Genomic DNA, 21,504 nt, shown 5'->3' on the forward strand with positions numbered 1-21,504 from the left:
ATGCCTTTCTGAATTGTTGATTGTAATAAACAACAACACACACATCTCTCTGTTAAATGGTCCTGGCTTTCTATTTTTTTTTTTTTTTTTTTTTTTTTTTGTGACAGGCAGAGTGGACAGTGAGAGAGAGAGACAGAGAGAAAGGTCTTCCTTTGCCGTTGGTTCACCCTCCAATGGCCGCCGCGGCCGGCGCACCGCGCTGATCCGATGGCAGGAGCCAGGAGCCAGGTGCTTTTCCTGGTCTCCCGTGGGGTGCAGGGCCCAAGCACCTGGGCCATCCTCCACTGCACTCCCTGGCCACAGCAGAGGGCTGGCCTGGAAGAGGGGCAACCGGGACAGAATCCGGCGCCCCGACCGGGACTAGAACCTGGTGTGCCGGCGCCGCTAGGCGGAGGATTAGCCTAGTGAGCCTCGGCGCCGGCCGGCTTTCTATTCTTAAATTGTGATTATCTAAGAAGGGAAGGAATGGGGTGGAGGAGAGGAGAGGGAGGGGTAGGGGAAGGCGGAGGGGGGAGAAAAGGAGGGAGAGTGAGGGAAAGAGATCTCTCCACTGCCGGGCCAGGCTGAAGCCAGGAGCCAGGAACTCAATCCAGGTCTCCGCCATGGGTGGCAGGGCCCAAGTACTTGAGCCATCACTGGCTGCCTCCCAGGGTGTGCATGAGCAGGAAAACATGGAGTGGAGCTAGGACTTGAACCTGTGCACTCCAACACCGAATGTGGGCATCCTATCCCTAGGCTACACACCTGGCTCCCTTACTTTCTTGGGAGAGTCCTTACTTGATCACGGTGATGGCCTTGATGCCTGGTTTGGTTCCTGTTATGATGGTGTAAGCCTGGTCCGCTTGTCTCTCTCACTGAATGAAACAGCTGCGGAGGTGGGGGGTGGGGATGCACGGGGCAGCTACATGGGAACCTCGAGAATGCCATGGTAACAAGCAGTTGCAGGAGAAGACCAGAAATGGAAGGACCACCAAACCAGCAGAGAATTTCCTGTAATTTTGCCTTCCAGTTTCCTGTGGTCTACATTCAAAGGCCAGCCCAGGAAAAGCTTCCGGGGAACCCTCATTTTCTGACCGAGGGATCAGAAAGGTAACTCCTCTAAGTTATAGAAACAACGGGAGAGCAGGGGTCCTGGATGTCTTCTGTTCTCCCCAACTCACGTGCCCCCACAGCAGAGAATAAACAGGCACCTAAGATTCCGAGAACAGGGGTCCGTTCCCGGTCCCGGGGCCGTGGGGTTTTTCCCGACTGCTTCTTCCCCATCTCCAGCCTCCCGAGCCCGCTCTCTGCCACACAGGCAGTCATGGAAACAGCCTGGTGGAGTGAGGGCATAAGTCCCAGCTTTCTGGTCCCAGCGAAACCAAATGTGTCAGGAGAATCAACAAAAGCAGGAGCTCAAAAGAGCTACCGTGAACTCACTCGGCCTCACCTCCGAGCTGCACAGGCAGAGCTTTGAACTGCACACAAAAGGCCTATGTTACTGAATTTTGGGAGCTGACCACTGGGTGGCGTGCAAACAGGACAGAGCTACCCATCAGTACTACTGACCTGACATGCGAACCACAGCCCACAGAAGGGAGGTTGGAAACCAGAACCTAACTGGGCAGTCTGATGCTACCACAGAGAAACCAATACTTTCATTAGGAAATATCATAATCAAAATTTCCAGGATTCAATTCACAATTACTTGGCATAGGAACCACGAGGAAAATCTCAATTTGCAAAGACATCCCTAACCTCCCCCTAACAACAGCACAGTCCAGCAGTGAGAGGACGCCAATGAGGGCGTTAACCAGGACCAGGAAGTCAGGGTGGACACAGGGTGAAGTGGACAGGGAGATTAAAATCTCAGAAACAGAAAACATGAAGGACAGGAATTTTAGAACCGAAGAATACGACGACAGATTTAGAGAAAGTCACTGACTGGACAAAGGAAATGACAGGGTGGTATCAGTGAACTCAGAGACAGAAGAACAGAAAGTGTCCAATCTGAAACGCTGAATGAAACACAAACAGAACCTCAGAACACTGAAACTAAAGCTAAGGGTCAGGTATTCATGTCAGCTGAGTCTCAGCAGAGAAGAAAAAGTACAGTCCCACCAAAATCAGGAAAAAGCAATGGCTGAGAACTATTCGATTTTGGCAAAATATGTCACTTACAGACTTAAGCAGCCCAGCACACCCCCAAGCCAGTCCACAGTCACACCTATCACAATCAAACTGCAGAACACCAAGACAAAGAGCAAGAGGACAATGACACATGACATAGAAGGAGAAACGGTGCAGGCTCGTCATCAAAACCATGAGGACGGAAGGACATGGAGCAACGGTTTTGAAGTGCTGAAAGTACACCGACTACCATCTCAGAATTCTCCAAGTATCCTTTCAGAACACAAGTAAAACGAGACATTCTCACATAAAGGAAAACTAAGACAATTCACTGCCAGCAGTTCAGCTTTCAATGAATTGTTCAGTCCTACTTTCAATGAATTGTTCAAGTATTTTAGATGTAAAAGAAAGGATTCTATGGATAAAATGAATTATCCTCTCTTTATTACATAAAATAAACTCAAAGTTTAAAATCTTCCAATAGGAAGCCTGTAATACTAGAGCTTCAATGGCAAATTCTACCAAACACCCAAAAAAGAAGTTACACCAATTCTAGTAATGTTTTCCATAAAACCAAAAAGAAGAGAACACTTCCTAACTTGTTTTATGAGGCCAGTATCGCTCAGATACTGAAACCAGTCAAAGATAATACGAGAAAACTACAGCTCAATATCCCACATGAACATATATTCAAACATCCTCAACAAATAATTAGGAGACTGAATCTAGCAACAGTGATACTCCATAACCAAATGAGTTCATCCCAGCCATGCAAGGCTGGTTCAGTATTCTAAATCAATGCAATCCACCATATTGGCATGTTAAAGAAGAAACCTCACAAGATCGTATCAATTTATACTGAAAAATAATTTAACAAAACTCAATACCTACTTCACATAATAATAACATAAAAACTCCTAGAAAACTAGAAATATTGGAGGAACTTCTTCAACTTCAGAAAGAGTACGAAACACCCATACCTAATGCTATATTTAATGGCAAAACACTGTATGCTTTTCTCCTAAGACTGAGAACAAAGTAAGCGTGTCCCTTTCATCCCTCTTATTTTAGCACAGCACTAGGTCACCATTCAGAAATCCAGCTATTACTAACCTACTTGTTCAGCTAGAAGTTCTAGCCAGTGCAATATGGCCAGGGAGGGCAATCAGAAATGAAGAGTTAAGCTGTCCTCAGTTGCAGAGGGTATGACTAGTTACAGGAAATTCTGCAAAAAAAACAAAACAAAACAAAACAAAAAAAAAAAAACACAACTTTTCTAGAACTAATACAAGCAGTGAAAACATGGATAAACAATTAGGACTACAATAACATTTACGCTCATTCCCCAAAGTGACATACTTGGATATTTCTACACATACAACCGCTGCTACATCTAACAAGATATTCCTAGGACTTCCATGCTGAAATCTAGAAAAACTGAGGAACAAAACCGAAGGAGGTCATGGGCTGGAATTCTCCAAGTAGTTATCAGTTCTGGCCAAACTGCCCTCCTGAAGTCATGTGATTCAAATCAAAATTCTCACCACTATGTTTGGTAAATTACAAAAACAAGCAAAACAAACAAAAAAGCAAAACAATCCAAATAGAAACAATTCTGAAGAAGAATAAAGAATTCACATTCCCTCATTTGAAGACTTACTACACGAAGCTACAATCATCAAGGCAGTACAGATGGATAAAAGGATAGTCAGTGGATCATAACAGAACTGAAAATCTAGAAACAGACCCAGATAAGTACATCAAACTGGTTTTTCAAAAAGACAAGACATCAAGGGGTCAGCATTGTTCTGCAGCAGGTTAAGCCTCTGCCTGCAATGCCAGCATCCCTTACAAGGACTGGTTCGAGTCCAGGCTGTTCCACTTCCAGTCCCACTCACTGCTAATGCACCTGGGAAAGCAGCAGAAAATGGTCCAAGTGCTTGGGTCCTACACCCACGTGGGAGAACCAGATGGAGCTCAATGGAGCTCCTGGCTTTGGCTTAGTCCAGCCCCAGCCACTGTGGCCACTGCATCCACTTGGGGAGTGAACCAGGGAATGAAAGCTCCCTCTCTCTGCCTCTCCCTCTCTCTAACTCTGCCTTTCAAATACATAAGTAAATCTTCAAAAAAAAAAAAAAAAAGATAAAGACATCAAATGAATGGCAAAAGAACAGTCATTTCAACAATGGTATTAGAACAATTAGATTTCTAAATACAATGAACCCTAACTCAAACTTGACATTATACACAACAATTAACTCTAAGCATATGTTAGATCCATTTTCTAGATATTTATTCTAAAATTTAAAAGCAGAACATCTTGGGGCCGGTGCTGTGGTGTGGCAGGTAAAGCCGCCGCCTGCAGCACCAGCATCCCCTATCTGTGCAAGTTCATGTCCCTCCTTTTCCACCTCTGATCCAGCTCCCCGTTGATGCGCCTGGGAAGGCAGTGGAAGACGGCCCAAGTGCTTGGGCCCCTCTACCCACTGGGAGACCCAGAGGAAGCTCCCAGCTCCTGGCTTTGGATCAGCCTAGCTCTGGCCATTGCAGCCATTTGGGGAGACAATCAGTGGATGGAAGATCCCTCTCTCCCCCTCTGTAACTCTGCCTTTCAAATAAATAAATCTTAAAAAATAAATAAAAGTAGAAAATTTCAAAGATAAAATGCAGGAAAATCTTCACAACCAGTGCTTAGGTAAAGCTTTGCAGTCACGACGCCAAAAACAGGGTCCACAAAAGGAAGCATTTACAAAGTAAATTTCACTGGTGTGAAAACCTAGATGAATGGCAAAATTAAGATGCAAGAAATGAAGAAGCAAGCTACAGATTAGAATATTTGCAAATCACATGTCTATCAAAGGCTTGTACTGAGAATATATAACAAACACTCAAAACTCAACACTAAGAAAATGAATAACCGAATTTTTAAAATGGGCAAAAGATCTGAACTAAAGAGAACATATGAATGGCAAATAAATACATAAAAGATGTTAACACATTAGCCACTAACGGTACACAAAACACAATGAATACTACTCCACCCCTATCGAATGCTCAGTAAACAAACTGGACAAGACAAGTCTGGAACTCTCACGCACTGCAGAATGCTACAGCTACTAAGCAAAATGGTTTGGCAGTTTCTCAAAAAGTTAAACATACACTTACATGACCCGTTTCTAGGTGCTGAGCCTAAAGAAACAGTAACTTCCATTCACATGAAAACCTACACACCTATGTTTACAGTAGCTCTACTCATGATCACCACAAACTGGAAACAAGCCAAATGCCCTTGAATGAACGACTAGGTAAGCACATCTTGATGCATTCACACAGCAGCACACCAGGATCAAAGGACAGAGACGTGCAAGGACATGGGTGGGTCTCCGAGGCCTGATGCTACGTGAAGAAGCCAGTCTTGTGGCTCCATCTATGTGATGCTCCAGAGAGGACAAAACAATTACGATGAGGACCATATTAATGGATACTAAGTTGATTGGGCTGAATCCCAATTGAGGAGGCGGGCGTTCCATCTATACATGTTAAAACTCAATGACTTGCACACACACACACACACACACACACACACACACAGAGCCAACGTCAGTGTATGCTAAGAGACTTTTTAAAACAGAAGTCACTGGTTTGCAGTGATGACGTGGCCTCTTTCCCCTGCTTTCTCCGGGAGATTACTTACTCATCCTAGAGACACAGACCCAGTGCCAGCTCTTCATCACCTCTCCCCAGCTGTCTCCAGGGAGTTCAGAGCTTGGGCAGTGTTTTGTGTAACATTGTTGAGGTCATTGATGCTATGGGAACTTGTCTTCCTTCCCGCACCTGACCATGGCCTCAGGAAATTCAAGCTGTTCCCCAACCAGATCACCAGCAGATAAACAAGTGTGTGAGGTACTTCAACAAGTTTATGGGAAATGGAATTAAAAGAGTTTTATTTTGGTGCAAAGTTGATAGCTTCAGTTTTTTCCACAAACTTTTGGAAGGCTCCTTATATGCATGAATTCCAAAATTTTTGTTAAATAAACATCTTTATTTTTTTAATTTATTTTTATTTTTTGACAGGCAGAGTGGACAGTGAGAGAGAGAGAGACAGAGAGAGAAAGGTCTTCCTTTTGCCGTTGGTTCACCCTCCAATGGCCGCCACGGCTGGCGCGCTGCGGCTGGCGCACCGTGCTGATCTGAAGCCAGGAGCCAGGTGCTTCTCCTGGTCTCCCCTGGGGTGCAGGGCCCAAGCACTTGGGCCATCCTCCACTGCACTCCGTGGCCACAGCAGAGAGCTGGCCTGGAAGAGGGGCAACCGGGAAAGAATCCGGCGCCCTGACAGGGACTAGAACCCGGTGTGCCGGTGCCGCAAGGTGGAGGATTAGCCTAGTGAGCCGCGGCGCCGGCCTAAATAAACATCTTTTAATTTTTCCATGAACTTCTTAAAGCACTACTGTATGCTGAGTATACAGTAGGCTAGACATTCACTAAGACTTCTGTATTTATAATACTCAAATGACAAACTACTCAAGTATTAGTACTCTATTATTTATCACATTCAGTAACTCACCTAACATATGTGAGATTAAATCGAATAGGCAGTTGGAAGTCCAGCTGAATTGTTGCACATTGATGGTATCTGCCAATAGCATCTTTGATTTTTATATCAATCTGGAAATTAAACAATGTTTGTTAGAGACAGGTTTTACTTTTCTTATAAGTATAGTCATTTTCAAAGCATATGATCTACTTACTTTAGGGCCATAAAATGCTCCATCTCCTGGGTTCAATTTCCATGGTTTTCCAAATTCCACCAAGCTATTCTGCAGTTGCTATTTTTTGGAAGAAGAGAACATTTATAACTTCTCCATCAATGTATTTTTTTTGACAGGCAGAGTTACAGACAGTGAGGGAGAGAGACAGAAAAGTCTTCCTTTTCCATTGGTTCACCCCCCAAATGGCCACTACGCCAGTGCGCTGCGCTGATCTGAAGCCAGGAGCCAGGTGCTTCCTCCTGGTCTCCTGTGCCGGTGCAGGGCCCAAGCACCCGGGCCATCCTCCACTGCCTTCCCGGGCCACAGCAGAGAGCTGGACTGGAAGAGGAGCAAGTGGGACAGAATCTGGTGCCCCAAAGGGGACTAGAACCCAGGGTGCCGGTGCCGCAGGCGGAGGATTAACCTAGTGAGCCATGGCGCCGGCCCATCAGTGTAATTTTACCTTTTTGTCATGTAACTCACAAAAGTAAACTAAACAGAATAATTGAGTTATCATAAATCTTAATTACGCAATATTCAATTCAATAGACATTCACTGGGCATCTTTTACGTTCAGTGAAGTTGAGCTGGGACAACATGACAATCAGGAGACACGTGCCGTCAAGAAGCACCTGTCCACTTGGAGGAGGAAGTAGTTTTCCAGTGAATTCCAGGTCCGAGTTCAGAGAAGGGACCCTGGGCCTTCTTCCAAGGCTGCCTCTGCCTTACACACTAACCAGCGTCTGCCTCCCCCACCAGTTCCGAGGCCTGCTGCTCCTCCTCCAGAAACGGGCACCAGAGCCTGTCTCTCCCACGCTGCACACAGTGGAGACAAGGCCAAGACACAGGCCTTCCCCCTTCTCTCCTGCTTTTCCTCTCCTCTGTACAGCTGAGGGCGGCAGCTACTGAGGGCTTCGATGCTCAGGGGGCAGGAGCGGGAGGCCCCACGCTGGGCTTTGCCTAACTCACCGGGAGCTTCAGCTGAGCCTGCGGAGAGGCAGCCTGCTCTGCAGGGAGTGGCTGCCCACACGGGCGTTAGTCTAAGGAGCCGCTGAGCCTTCTGGCCCTCCTGTGATCACAGCTCTCTGGGAAGCACGGGGCCATGTCCTGCGTCCTGGCCAGAACGCGGTCAGACCAGCACCCCAGTGCAGGTCAGCATCCCAGCTCCTGGCGCCTCATGGGGCTGCAGCTGGCCCTCCCTGGGGACGGCGTGGCTCCCCAGGTCCCCTCGGGAGCAGTCTGGAGACAGGAGCTCATTCCTGAGATCCACCCGCCAGGAGCAGCTTCCTCTCTCCTTCAGACCAAGGGCAGCCCCCTCCAGAGAGGCAGCCGCCCTGCTCTGCTCGGTTCTTGGGGAGAGGAGGAGGCCCTGCCTCTGCAGGTCGCTAGTGACACCCGGAAGGCGGGGTCTCCTGGGGAATCCACAAGCCCAAGAAAGGCCACATTCAGGCAAGAGTGTAAAGCAGAGGCCACTGCCAGTGACGGGGCCTATAGGCACAGAGGGAGAGGAAGGCCAACAGGAGCAGCCACGGTTAAGAAGCCAAAGCTAAGGACACCTGAGCTGTACGCCAGGGACATCTCTGATGCCACTTCAGAGACGCTGAAGACAGGGGCCACATGCCCGTCTCCTTGACTCCCGGAGCGGTGGTCTTTACCGGGTAGGAAATGCCCTTCCCTTGGTGCACGGTACAGTCCTTGGTGAGCTGGGCATGGCTGCGGCACTGCTGAATGCATCCGATCAAATGGAGCACGAGCGGGGAGACGCCCGGCCCACACCGCCCAGCCCTCTTTCAGCTCCCCACACCCAGCCAGCTCCAAACGGTGGGAGCGAGGGCGTGGCTGGACAGTAACTGACACCAACACCTGCTGGACACTTACGTGTGCGCAGTACTGAGTACTGTGCCCAATACTTCATGAAAATGGTTTCACTGCAGCCCATGTAACCTTCCGAAGCAGGAGCTTCCCCTAAGACACTCACCAGGCCACCACCATCACCACTCCACACTTGGTCCTGACACGCAGCAGCCACCTCCACTGCACTCACAGAGCCCACGCCTGAACGCAGGAACACAGGCTCCGGAGCCAAGCCCAGTCCTCGTTCCTCTTCCTGCTCCCACGGGGCTGGCAGGTAAACTGACCCTGTGTCCCTCCTGGGGTGGGGACATTAGACCTTCTTCCTCCATGCAGTGGACATGGAAGAAAAACCTGGGACGGGCATGGAGGAACAGGCCCCATTCAGATCTCAGGTCTACATGGCCTCTAGGCAGCCTCTGCAGGCCTCTGTAACTCCTTGTATCATAAACATAACTCAGGTTAGTAACACCGCACTTCTCAGGTTTTACGCCACGAAAGCAGCATTTCTCTGTTACTCCTGCTGGTGTGTGTTCAGCTCCCTGAGTATTACAGAGGAGAACCGATGGGCAGGCAGGGAGCCTGGCCATAATGCCATCCTCGTTTCTAGCAAAAGCCAACATGGGAGACACACTACACCCAGTTCATGTTGAGTAAGACAAAGGCGGCAGCATGAGGAGCTCCTTCCTCTCAGTTTTTCAAAGCTGTGAGGCGACACCTGCGCCTGGGGGTCTTCAGACAGAGGGCGGCACTGTGGGTGCTGCCTGTGAGTGGGACCCAAGCACCAGACGTGTGTGTCTGCACTTAGAATGCACAACCCTGGGACGCCACGAGGCAGACCAAGATGACTCTACGGACGATGGCTTAAAACATCTGCAGAAGACTCCTAGAATGACATTTGCTGTATATAACACTCTGACCTCAGAATCAGCCCTTAAGGCTTCCTGGTCGGGCTGAAAGGCCTGTGAGAGCATCTCAGGCATGGGAAACCAAGACTCTGCAGCAAAAAATCTACACGAAGGATCTCAGTGAGACCTCAGTGGAAAGAAGGGGCCATCGAAGAAGGATGTACTTTTCTCTGAAGGGAGGAGAGAACTTCCACTTTGCCTATGGCTGAGTCCAAACACTGATGGAGTCTATGGTCACAAAAGGCTTCCACGGCCTTGGCAGCCATGGCAAGAGCCTTGGGTGATCACTGAGGTCATAACTAAGAGTGTCAATTGTTAAAATAACGACAGAGGTCAGTGCGCACCTGCTCCTCATGTAAGACCTCTGTCCTTAATGAGTTGTACTATGAGAGTTAACTTCAAATTTTGTTCTCAAACCGTACTCTATATGTTGTGTGTGTGGGGGGGTGGGTGGGTGTGGGTACAAACTGTTAAAATCTGTGCTTAACATGGAGTTGGTCCTCTGTATATAAAATTGAACTAAAAATGGACCATAATGAAGAAGGGGATGGGAGAGGGAGAGGGAGGTGGGATGGGAATCAGGGTGGAAGTGGGGGTATGGGGGAAAGAACCACTATATTCCTAAAGTTGTACCTATGAAAAATGCATTCATTAAATAAAAACTTAAAAAAAAACATAGAATAACTTATGCTGCCAAAAAAAATCTGCAGAAACCAAAAGTTCCTGCAAATCAGAATTCTTCTAAAACCTCATGCTGGGTATTAGTGATTGGCACTAAAAAAAATATGAATGAAAGCTTGACAGAACTTGAAAGTGTGAAACAAATGTAAAGTATTACTATTATCGTTAGTTAGGAAGCTACCCGGATAACCGCATTCTACCACCTGCACACTTATCTCGTCACTTCCAAAATTTCAATGACAAAGTATCGCTCCCCTGGCAAGGGAGGGGAGAAGGAAAGGTGAGTGCTGTGTCTGTCCTCACCTTCTCAGCTTCAGCCCACATCTCGCTCTCTCCCAGGAAGTTCTCAGGCCTTGTGGACAGGTTTAATTGGAAAGTGAAGCCAAATGTTGAGTAAACGGATTGCAAAAACTGCAGACACCCCTTGATTTCTTCTTCAATCTGAAATTAGAGCAAAAGAAATATTCAAATGGAATTCATTATGGCACTCTGCAAATACAATGATTCTTCTCAGTCAGAGGCAGGCCTGTTTTACCGGGGCCCTGGGGGTCGCTGTGGAGACCGCCCTCCAATGCCCACTCCACCCTTCCTGTGCGTGCCGGGCACGTGCAGCTGCCGAGGCTCCTGTCGTTGCAGCAGCAGCAATGGCATCGCAGGTGAAGGACACTGCCGGTGCACAGGAGCAGCAGAAGCGCCAGAGGACGAGGGTTCCCGTGGAGCGGCAGGGCAGCGCTCTCAGAGCAGGGAAGTACTGAGGGTGGAGGCCCGGGACCCGAGAGGCGGACTGCACGGGCAGGGGAGGGAGGGCAGCAGGTGGTCAGGCGGAAGCCAGCAGGGGCCAGAGGAAGGGAAAGGCTTCAAAGTAGGCAACGGGGAGCCGATGGACGGAAGCTCGGGAAGGGGCAGGGGCAGGAGGAACTGCAGGGACTCCATACTGCCCCATGGCCCCATGTTCACCGCCCGCTCTCCCCATCTCCACTGTGACCAGGGACTTCTCAAAACCCAGGTGTGGCTCAGCGCCTTCAACAGTTCTGAACAGCACCTGCAGTTGTTCTGTAAAACAGTAACGGGCAAATGCTACTCCCCAGTACCTTGTTCCCATTTGTTCTTCCCCAGATGCAACTGTGGTTTTCAGCTTTAAAAGCCTGAGCCTTGTCTATGCTCGGGGTGGGGTGGGGTGGGGTGGGATGGGGTGGGGTGGGGTTGGGTTGGGGGTGGCAGAGATCTTGCGTCTCCTCTGGGCCACCAGCTAGTGAAGGACTCATTCCAAATTCTCAGTGTGTGGCCTTCTCAGGGACTGGCTTCAGGTACAACAAAGGGATGAACTTGGCCGGGTCTGTTCTTTCCCAGAACAGGAAATGGATTAGCAAGACTGAAGGTCCCTCAGGAAGCTGCAGGGTAAAAGCCGAGGAATGAGAGGATGGTGACCTGAACCGGAAAGCGATGCCTAACCCCAGATCACAAAGATTTTCCCCAATTTTTCTTCTGGAAATTTTGTTATTTTCAGGTTTTACATCTAGGCCATTTTACATTTCCATTTGCATAGTGGAAGGAGTTAAGAATCTAAATAAAAACCAGTTATCTATATAAATGTAGACCTACTTCTGGGTTCTATTCTGTACTATTGACCTATTTATCTTGATGACAATACTACGCTGTTATAATCACTGTAGCTTCACAATAATTCTTGAAACCAAGCACAGTGAGCCTTCTAATGTTCTTACTTTTTATTGTTTCTTTTTCCACAGCTTTTTTTTTTTAACCTTTTCTAGCTTCTTTTGAGTTCCATACAAATTTTAGAATCGGCTTGTCAATTTCTACAAAGAAGTCTGAGCATTGCTTGGGACTGCACTAACTCTACAGATCAATCTGGGGAGAACTGACATTTTAGTAGTATTTAGTTTAGACTTCCAGTCCAAGAACAAGGTTATTTCTCCGTTTATTCGGGCTTTCTCTTGTAGTTTCCACTGTGTACGTCCCCCACCTTTGTAACAGTCAGCTTGAGATGACACAGTAGTTAGTTTTTATATACTGATAACTCATATTACAATTTTCCTAAACTCACTCACTAGTTCTAATAACCTTTTTGTCGTTCCCATCTGATTTCTGCATAGGCGGCCACGATGCCCAGTAGCTCCATCCTGACCACACTAATGGGATCCCCAGCCGTTAGTAACAGGAGGAGAGGATTTCGCTTCCTTGTTCCTGGTCCATGGAGAAAGCATTTGAGCAGCACAGTGAGAGGTTCTTCACAGATGCAAAGTTCTCTGTCATCTCTAGTTTCTGAGAGTTTTTTTATTTGTTTGTTTTTTAATGAGAAATGGGCATCGGATTTTGCCAAATGCCTTTTCAGGAATCTACTGAAATCATGTTTTCTCTTTTTCAGCTTGTTAACTGGTGAATTACAATAGTTTATTTTCTAATGTTAAGCTAATCTTCCATTCCTTGGATACAGCCCACTTGATCAAGATATATTATCATGTTTTAAATATTATTGAATTTGGCTGGTGCCGTGGCTCTCTTGGTTAATCCTTCCAAAGAAGCTCCTGGCTCCCAATCGGTCTAGCTCTGACCACTGCAGCCATGTGGAGGGTGAGATGGAAGATCTCTCTAACTCTGCCTTTCAAATAAACAAACTTCTTTTTTTTTTTTAAGAATTACATCTTCCTTAATTATTGGCAGAATTCACTAGTGAAGTTACCTGGGCCTGCAGCTTTCTCTGTAGGCAGGTTAGCTATTAATTCAAAATTTCTATAGTACATACAGGACTACTCAGACTACCTATTTCTTCCCAAGTGGAGTTTGATAATCTGTATTTTTTAAAGATTTGTTCACTTCAGCTGAGAGATGTTAAATTTATTGGGATAAAGTTGTTCATAACATCGCCTTATTAGCTCTTTAACATCTACAGAGTCTGGGCCGGGTGCTGTGGCATAGCCGATAAGACCGCCACCTGCAGTGCTAGCATCTCGTATGGGTGCCTGTTCGAGTTCCAGCTGCCCCACTTCTAATTTCAGTTCTCTGCTATGGCCCGAGTCCTTGGGCCCCTGCACCCATGTGGGAGACCCAGAGGAGGTTCCTGGCTCCTGACTTCAGATAGGCACAGCTCTGGCCATTGTGGCCATCTGGGGAGTGAACCATGGAAGACCCCTTCCCCCCTCTCTCTCTCTCTCTCTCTTTCTCTCTTTCTCTCTCTCTGCTTCTGCCTCTCTGTAGCTCTTTAAAATAAATAATCTTAAAAAAATAAAGTAATATCTATAGAGTCTGTAATGACATCTCTCTCATGACTAGTATTTTAAATTTATACCCTTTTTTTCTCTGTATGCCTAAATAAAGGTTTATCAATTTTAGCGATATTCTCAAAGAATCAGTTTCTGGATTTTTTTTTTCTAGTTCAATGATTTTTGCTCTGTTCTTCCATCATTTTCTTGGGCTTACACTGGCTCTGATTTTCTCTTCTGGTTCCTTAAGCAGAAACTGAGGGGGTTTATCCGAAATCTTTCTTCTTTCCCAGTAGGTACTCAGTACCAAAAATGCCCCAAGCAAACACCATCTTGATAGCATTCCACAAATTTTGTCATGTTCCAACTTTGTTCATTATATAATATATTCTAATTTCCCTTTGGGTTTCTTCTTTGATCTATGAGGTATTTAAAAGTGCGTTATTTATTTTTTGCATATTTGGGGTCTTCCAAATCTCAGCTTTTTTGTTATTTTCTACTTTAATTCCAAAAGATCAGATAACGTTTTAACTAAAGTCCCTTTAAATTTCTTAAAACTTGTTTTATGGCCCAGAATGTCATGGTAAATATCCTATGTGTACTTTCAAAATGTATATTCTGCTTCTGTTCTATAATTATCAATGTGGTCAAACTTTTTGATCGTGACTCCCTTACTTTTTAAAAAAGATTTATTTATTTATTTATTTAGACAGGCAGAGTTAGACAGTGAGAGAGAGAGAGACAGAGAGAAAGGTCTTCCTTCCATTGGTTCACCCCCCCCCCCCCAAAATGGCCACCATGGCCGGCGCACTGTGCTGATCCAAAGCCAGGAGCCAGGTTTCTCCTCCTGGTCTCCTATACAGGTGCAGGGCTCAAACACTTGGGCCATCCTCCACTGCACTCCCGGGCCACCGTAGAGAGCTGGACTGGAAGAGGAGCAGCCGGGACAGAATCCGGTCCCCCAATCGGGACTAGAACCTGGGGTGCCGGCGCCACAGGCAAAGGATTAGCCAAGTGAGCAGCAGCGCCAGCCAAAAAAGATTTATTTATTTGAAAGGCAGAGTTACAGAGAGAGAGACAGAGACAGAGACAGAGAAAGAGAGAGAGAGAGAGATTTTCCATCCACTGGTTCACTCTCCAAATGGCTACAACTGCTTCGGATGGGCCAGATGAAAGCGGGAGCCAGGAACTCTATCTGGGTCTCCCACAGGAGTAGCAGGGACCCAAAGAGTTGGACATCTGCTGCTGCTTTCCCAGGAGCACGAGCAGGGAGCCGGACTGGAAGTGGTGGAACTGGTGCTCACATGGGATGCTGGCATCACAGGTGGCAGCTGCCCCACAATGCCAGCTCCTACAGTGACTCTTTGCACGACAATCTTTGTACTAAAAAGTAAACTATGTTCTAGGCAATACTGAACAAAAAACACACCGAATCCCTTAAAGTATTCCACTTAATGGAATTTAAGTTAATAAAATAGAGGATGCCACATGAAAAAATATGTTTCATGTCAGGAGATCATATTGACCCAGCTCAGAGTCGCAGATGTCAGAGATGAATGGATCCTCAGCCCGAGACCAGCACAATGGAGCACTGTGTCCAGGGCCGCACAGTGACACCGTGACAGCCACGCCCACCCCGTGTTGCCGCACCTGCTCCACGGTGCAGAAGATGTGAGCGTCGTCCTGCTGGAAGCGCCTGACGCGGGTCAGGCCGCTCAGAGTCCCCGACAGCTCGTTTCTGTGAAGAACTCCAAAGTCAGCAAACCTAACAGGCATTTCCCTCCAGGACCGTGGACGATGGGCAAACATCAGACTAGAAAAGATGAAACAGCACAGCTTTTACAGAGGAGAAGAGGGCTCATCCACACAGCTGGACATTACAATTAGGCCTTGCCATGGTTTGGAAGTGGTTCAGTGGCTCCGTGTGATGAAATGTAATCCGCATGGGGAGGTACTGAGAGGGTGGACCTTAATCCAGCTATGGTGTTTACCAGAGGGGCCTGTGGGAGGTGATCAGGGTTAGACAGTGTCACTAGGGCACAGCCCCCATGACTGAATCCTGTTGCTTTCAAAGAGGCAGAGGGACCACACACACACACACACACACACACTGACATACACATATTCACATCCTTTCATACTCACACATACATACTCTCACCTACTTTCTCACACACATACTCTCTCACACACACACACACACACTCCCTGTCTACAGCCACAGGGCACATGGCGCTGCCTTCTGACTCCACCAGCAAGAAGGCCATCACCAGACACAGAGCCCTGAACCTCCAGAACTGTAAGCTAAACAAACCTCTTCTCTTTCCATGTCAGCCTGCCTCAGGTATTTTGTTATAGTGACGAAAACAGACTAATCCAAGCCTCAAGATTTTTTTTTTTTTTTTGACAGGCAGAGTGGACAGTGAGAGAGCGAGAGACAGAGAGAAAGGTCTTCCTTTTTGCCGTTGGTTCACCCTCCAATGGCCGCTGTGGCCGGCGCACCGCGCTGATCTGATGGCAGGAGCCAGGTACCTATCCTGGTCTCCCATGGGGTGCAGGGCCCAAGGACTTGGGCCATCCTCCACTGCACTCCTGGGCCACAGCAGAGAGCTGGCCTGGAAGAGGGGCGACCGGGACAGAATCTAGCGCCCCGACCGGGACTAGAACCCGGTGTGCCAGCGCCGCAAGGCGGAGGATTAGCCTAGTGAGCCACGGCGCCGGCCCCAAGCCTCAAGCTTTACACACTCCTTACTCTGGTTCACAGATGGCTGAGTTAAAGCTGCTCCGTGACTTACTGAGCTCTGACGTCACATCGCGCTAGAACTCTGAGAAACAACCTTGTCTGGCTCTTCTTCTCTGCTGCTGCTCCCTGTGAAGTTCATTTCTAGTCCTCACAACGGCTCCTCAGTGAAGCCCTGGGGACCTGTCCTCCCACAGGGCTCGCAGAGCAGCCCGGACGCGCCTCTGCCCCAGCACTGCTGCGCATTTTACAACTGAGGGCATCAGCACGTCCCTGCCCCTCTGCTCACGAGCCCCAGGGTGCCGCACACTGTGTTGAAGCACTCGAAGCACACGAAGCACTCCACAAACATTCACTTTGGCTGAAGACTTGTCACCTGCGGAAAGCACTCCCGGCTCCCACTCCCATCACCACAAGTCCCCCATGCTGTCCTCCCTCATTCTGAGCACAGAAACATAAAACTGCGGTCCGGTCTTGTTCAGCCCTGCTCCCAGGTAAAACTGCAGGCCACAGCTTAAAGTGGCACCTAATGGGAAGGTGGGCTGGGTTTAAAGTGGGAGGCAGTGGCTTAGGCTCCATTTGTCTACAAAGAGAGGTGGGAGGGGCCGTCACTATGGCACCCTAGGTTAATCCTCCGCCTGTGGCGCCAGCATCCCATATGGGTGCCAGATTCTGCCCTGGCTGCTCCTCTTCCAGTTCAGCTCTCTGCTGTGGCCCGGGAGAGCAGTGGAGGATGGCCCAGGTGTTTGGGCCCTGCACCCGCATGGGAGACCAGGAGGAAGCACCTGGCTCCTGGCTTCGGATAGGCATGGCGCCATCCGTAGCAGCCATTTGGAGAGTGAACCAATGGAAGGAAGACCTCTCTCCCTCCCTCCCTCCCTCCCTCCCTCTCCCTTTCTCCCTCTCCCTCTCTCCCTCTCTCTCTCTCTCTCTCTCTGTAACTCTACTTGTCAAATAAATAAAATAAATCTTAAAAAAAAGAGAGGTGAGAGATTATTGGCCCATTGGTTTACATAATATTAAAGTTTTAAGTACATCACCTTGAAGTCGAAATTCTTTAAATCTTTACTGAGGAAAGCAAAGAACTTTGTTCACTATTCAGAGATTGAACACTCAGCTTCTGAGGTCACTTACAGACACCTGTGTACTGATGGGACAAAGCCGTAACAGCTGGATCTGTGTGTGTGCAGAATTCTGTTCATTCACTTCCAGCTGTAAAATGCACTCGTCTTACAAGGTTTGCAGACCACCCTCTGATAACTGCAGTTTTTCATGGACATACCTTTGGTTCACATACCACTAAGCAGGAAAAGCAGCCTATTAATTGAATTGTGACATAATGGTAAGATGCATCTAGGTCTTAGAGAGATGCTGAATATGGGGGAAAGGTGACTCCAGGAACTCATCGATTACGACCTCACTGACCTTGCTACAATCAACCCACACAGTACCTAAGAACTCAATGTCTGCAAATATGTACGTCTGAAGTGTATTACTATTAGGAAGACAGATGTTATAATGACATAAAATTGATATACAAAATTATCCTCTAAGAAGCACAAAAAACCTCAATGGTTTCAAGCTAACGTTCCAGGTCTGCCAAGGATCAAACGTGTTTTCAAGGATAAACTTAATTTCCAGCATGAAAGAACTTGGTAATGATGACTGGCAAGTACTTTTCAGATTAAAGCAACCCCCTGACTGCAAAAAGCAAAATAATAACACAAGGGGTCTTCAAAAAGCCCATGGAAAATGTATATCATGTAAAACTACGAGAGGACTTAAAAAAATCTTTGGCACCAAAATATACTTATCTTTTTAAATTAAAAAGTGTGTATTTTCATCTACTTGAAAGGCACAGCAATAGATATGGACAGAGAGAGATTTTCCAGTCACCTGTGCACTCCCCAAATGCCTGCAATAGCCAGAAGTGGGCCGGGCTGAAGCCAGGAGCCAGGAACTCCATTTGGGTCTCCTACATGGATGGCAAGGTCCCAGTTACCGGGCCATCACCCACTGCCTCCCAGAACACATAGCAGAAAACTGAACTGCAAGTAGAGCAGCTGGGCCCCAAACCACTCCAAAATGGGACGTGGGCATCCCAAGTGGCAGCTTACCTCCCTGTGCCGTAACACCTGCCCCTAAACTTCTTCTATTTCATTTTTCCACAAACTTTTTGAAGCCCCCTTGTATTAAAAGCGAACTATGAGGAAGTGAGCTATGGACTGCTAGGCAAGGACCTGATTCTGTCATACTCACCAGTGTCCTGGACAGTTCATGGGTTTGAGGGCGAAAGTCTCCTTCTCAACACGGAAGGTGAACATGTTCTCGCTGTAATGCTGCCAGTGGCCCGAGGTCTCCCAGAGCTTGCTGTTGTACACGTTGGGGGAGAGCACTTCCAGGAAGTCCCGCTTGTGATACTCCTCCTTTAAGACGAAGGCCTTAACGTTAAAACCTGCTGGGACACATCACAGTCTCACGCAAAGTAACACCCTGGGCGAGTGTTTTTAAACCTGTTATGGTGTCTCGAGTTAATTTGTGCATCCTCAGCGTTAGGTGCGGTGGTTTCTGGACCACAGGAACAGCTTTCTGTGGGCTCAGGGCCATTCCCCCGAGGCACAGCTGTTTTACACTGTGTAACACCACGCAGCACGCAGTGACCCAATTCTTCAAAAATCAGTCACTGAAATAAGAAATGTAGAGACAAACCTGCTGTACTGCAAATTCTAAAACTCCACATCCTCGAGGAACAGAGGGCAGTTTCCCTATGACGTGGGAGGCCATTTTCTCCCTTAATCAGCCCGAATGCACGTTGTATTCATAGCTTTAACCGATTTAATTTTAAACAAAGTTGGAAACTGAACTTGTCACACTGGAGCCATTGCTCTCTGTGCAGGCGTGAGCAGGCTCTTCTCCCTCCCAACCCATTACCAGCTTCCCTAATGAGTCACCGGGGACAGCAGAAGACAATTTTCTCAAGGGAAGCTCTTAGTTATATTACCCTGTTTTCTTCTTCAAGGTACCAGTTTGGGAAAGTTAAAAAAAAATAAAGATTTCCCAGGATTAGGACACAAAGAGGCAACTGCAACCTCCCGCACTGGCAGGGGCCGGCTCTGCTGCTCCTCCGCAGGGCGAGGCCTCAGTCCGTGGTGGAGAGCCTGGGTCTCAGCCGCCAGGAGGCCGCTGTATCTGCCCTTTGTTTGCACTAAATTAGAAAACTTCAACAGACTTCTAGACCTTAGGACTGGCAGTCCGTTCTGAGCAGCTACGTCAGCTGGTTCTAGAGACTGGATTCAACGAGACCCTGTGTCCATTTCTGCCGCAGACCACTCTCCAAGCCTCTCACCCCCTCCACGCTGCCAGTGGTTTCCAACCACTCGGAACACAGTCACGCCGGGAACGGACGCTCTGCTGAGGCGTTCAGAGATCATTTTAAGCCACCCCTGCACCAGGCTGGACGTTCCCTCCCCCAGAGTGCTGGCATGAGGAGGCTGGGCCTTCGGCAGGTGACGCAGTCACAACGGGATGGCCCTCATGCATGGGACCGGTGCCCATGTAAAAAGGCCCTCAGCCTCCTTCAGCCGCGCCAGGGCCCAAGTCGGCAGTGCGCACCTGGGAGAGCGTCTCCCCAGAACCCAGTCGTGCTGCACTCCCAACCCAGACCTGCAACGTGTACAACTGGGCTGCAGAAGCCACCTGGGCTGCAGGTCCCACCACAAGGCCCCGCCCCTGTGAGTCTATCCTGTCTGTCAGAATTCCCCCTTCCCAGGATGCCCTGCTTTCACCGGGGACCTGGGGAAGGGCTGCCATGAGAACATGCTGTGAAGCTCCACACGGAATTTTCTGGAGGAGCCACACACCTCCCAGGGGACCACATCACCTCTGGGACTTCTCACTGCCGCTGGGGACGAGGACCAGAGAGGTGCCGAGTGTCTCCCTCTCCACTTCCCTTCCCCCACCCCCTTCTCTCTCTGGCTGACTCCCAACTTCACCCACATGTGTGTGTCTGGTTTATCACTCTGAGCACCATATGTGTGTCTGTGCTTAAACTGCCTTTTAAGGAAAAGGCAAGGACCTGGGTTATAATTAAACCCCACTCTCCCTCAACGCTAGCATTTGTCACAGTAGCCCAAACTGACTGGACAACCCACTGTGAGTGAAGGGGCAGCGGCTGCATTTCTCTACCCAACACACGCATACTATGTGGGCTGCCTTAACTCTCAGTAAAAACGCATGTGGGTTTGTCTCTACACACGCACACACATACACACCAGAGAGAGAGAAAGCAAAATGGCTACGGGGTACCAGTTGATGACTCCAGGTACAGGAAATATGGATGGATGTTCACTGCACTCTAATCACTTTTCCACAGAACTGAACTCCTCAAAGGTTTGGAGTGGGGGAGATACAGCTGACCGCCTGCCACCAACTTCTGTCTCTGAAGCACAATGGAAACCCAGCTCTGGGAGACGGGGCTCTCGCCCTGAGGCCGAGCAGTCCCCTGAGGAAACCCTGACCACTCGCTCTGCACCTGCAGGAAGCGCTCAAGGGAAGCCGCACGTGAACCTGTGAGCCGGCCCTTGGCGGCTCTTACATAGCTCCTTAGCATCAGCTAACCAAGGAGATGTCTCCATCATTTCTCATTCTAAAAACTACAGCAATTCACAGAAATGGCCCCTTCCCAAGCCGTGAAGACAGTTTTTACAAAACTACCACTACAAAAAGACGAAGAGGAGAGGAAAGGAGATGACGGCATAGTGCTTCAGAATACGGCAGCAGGTGGACGAGTGCCAATGGCCTGGGAGGCCCGGGGAGGCTGCAGCCACGCCAGGGCACGGGACTCCCAGCAGTCACCTTGCCTTGGCAGGGCGTGGGATTCTAGGCTTTCTGCTTTTAGGGCATTGTTGGCTGTCTGACATTTTCTATTATGTCACTGAGAATCTCCAGGCCACTCTGATACCTAGTCCTCTATCCATGGCATTTTTCTGTCTGGAAACCTCTAGGATCCTTTCCTTACCCTTGGAGTTTTAGAATCTCTTAGGAATGCATCTTGGTACTCAAGGAAACGAGTGCTCTGTTGGAGCTGAGACAGCCTTGGCCACGTGGGGCTCGCCGTGCTGTAGAACAAACAGGCAGACCATGGCTAGCCCTGCCCAGGAAGACTGACGGCCACTGCTGGGGGAAACTGTAAAGCAAGGACCGCTAGGTCTGCAGGAATTCAGTGTTTCCGTGATAAAACATGGCAA

General features: G+C 48.3%; 1 protein-coding gene across 2 annotated transcripts in view; it reads right to left on the reverse strand.

Annotated features, from left to right (window-relative positions):
* Positions 1 to 21,504, reverse strand: part of TARS3 (threonyl-tRNA synthetase 3) — a 52,509-nt gene that overhangs the window by 9,148 nt on the left and 21,857 nt on the right. For both annotated transcript variants that reach the window (XR_011380440.1, XM_051822271.2), the window contains exons 11-15: positions 18,518 to 18,684; positions 15,169 to 15,331; positions 10,601 to 10,738; positions 6,858 to 6,935; positions 6,674 to 6,774 (exon numbers count right to left, since the gene is read on the reverse strand). Coding sequence is in view for 1 of the 2 variants with exons in the window: in XM_051822271.2 (XP_051678231.2) it covers positions 6,674 to 6,774; positions 6,858 to 6,935; positions 10,601 to 10,738; positions 15,169 to 15,331; positions 18,518 to 18,684 (647 nt within the window). In the remaining variant the exon portion in view is untranslated. The remainder of the gene's footprint in view (positions 1 to 6,673; positions 6,775 to 6,857; positions 6,936 to 10,600; positions 10,739 to 15,168; positions 15,332 to 18,517; positions 18,685 to 21,504) is intronic.

This window comes from Oryctolagus cuniculus, chromosome 12 (genome assembly GCF_964237555.1).
Source record: "Oryctolagus cuniculus chromosome 12, mOryCun1.1, whole genome shotgun sequence".
Classification (NCBI taxonomy): domain Eukaryota; kingdom Metazoa; phylum Chordata; class Mammalia; order Lagomorpha; family Leporidae; genus Oryctolagus; species Oryctolagus cuniculus.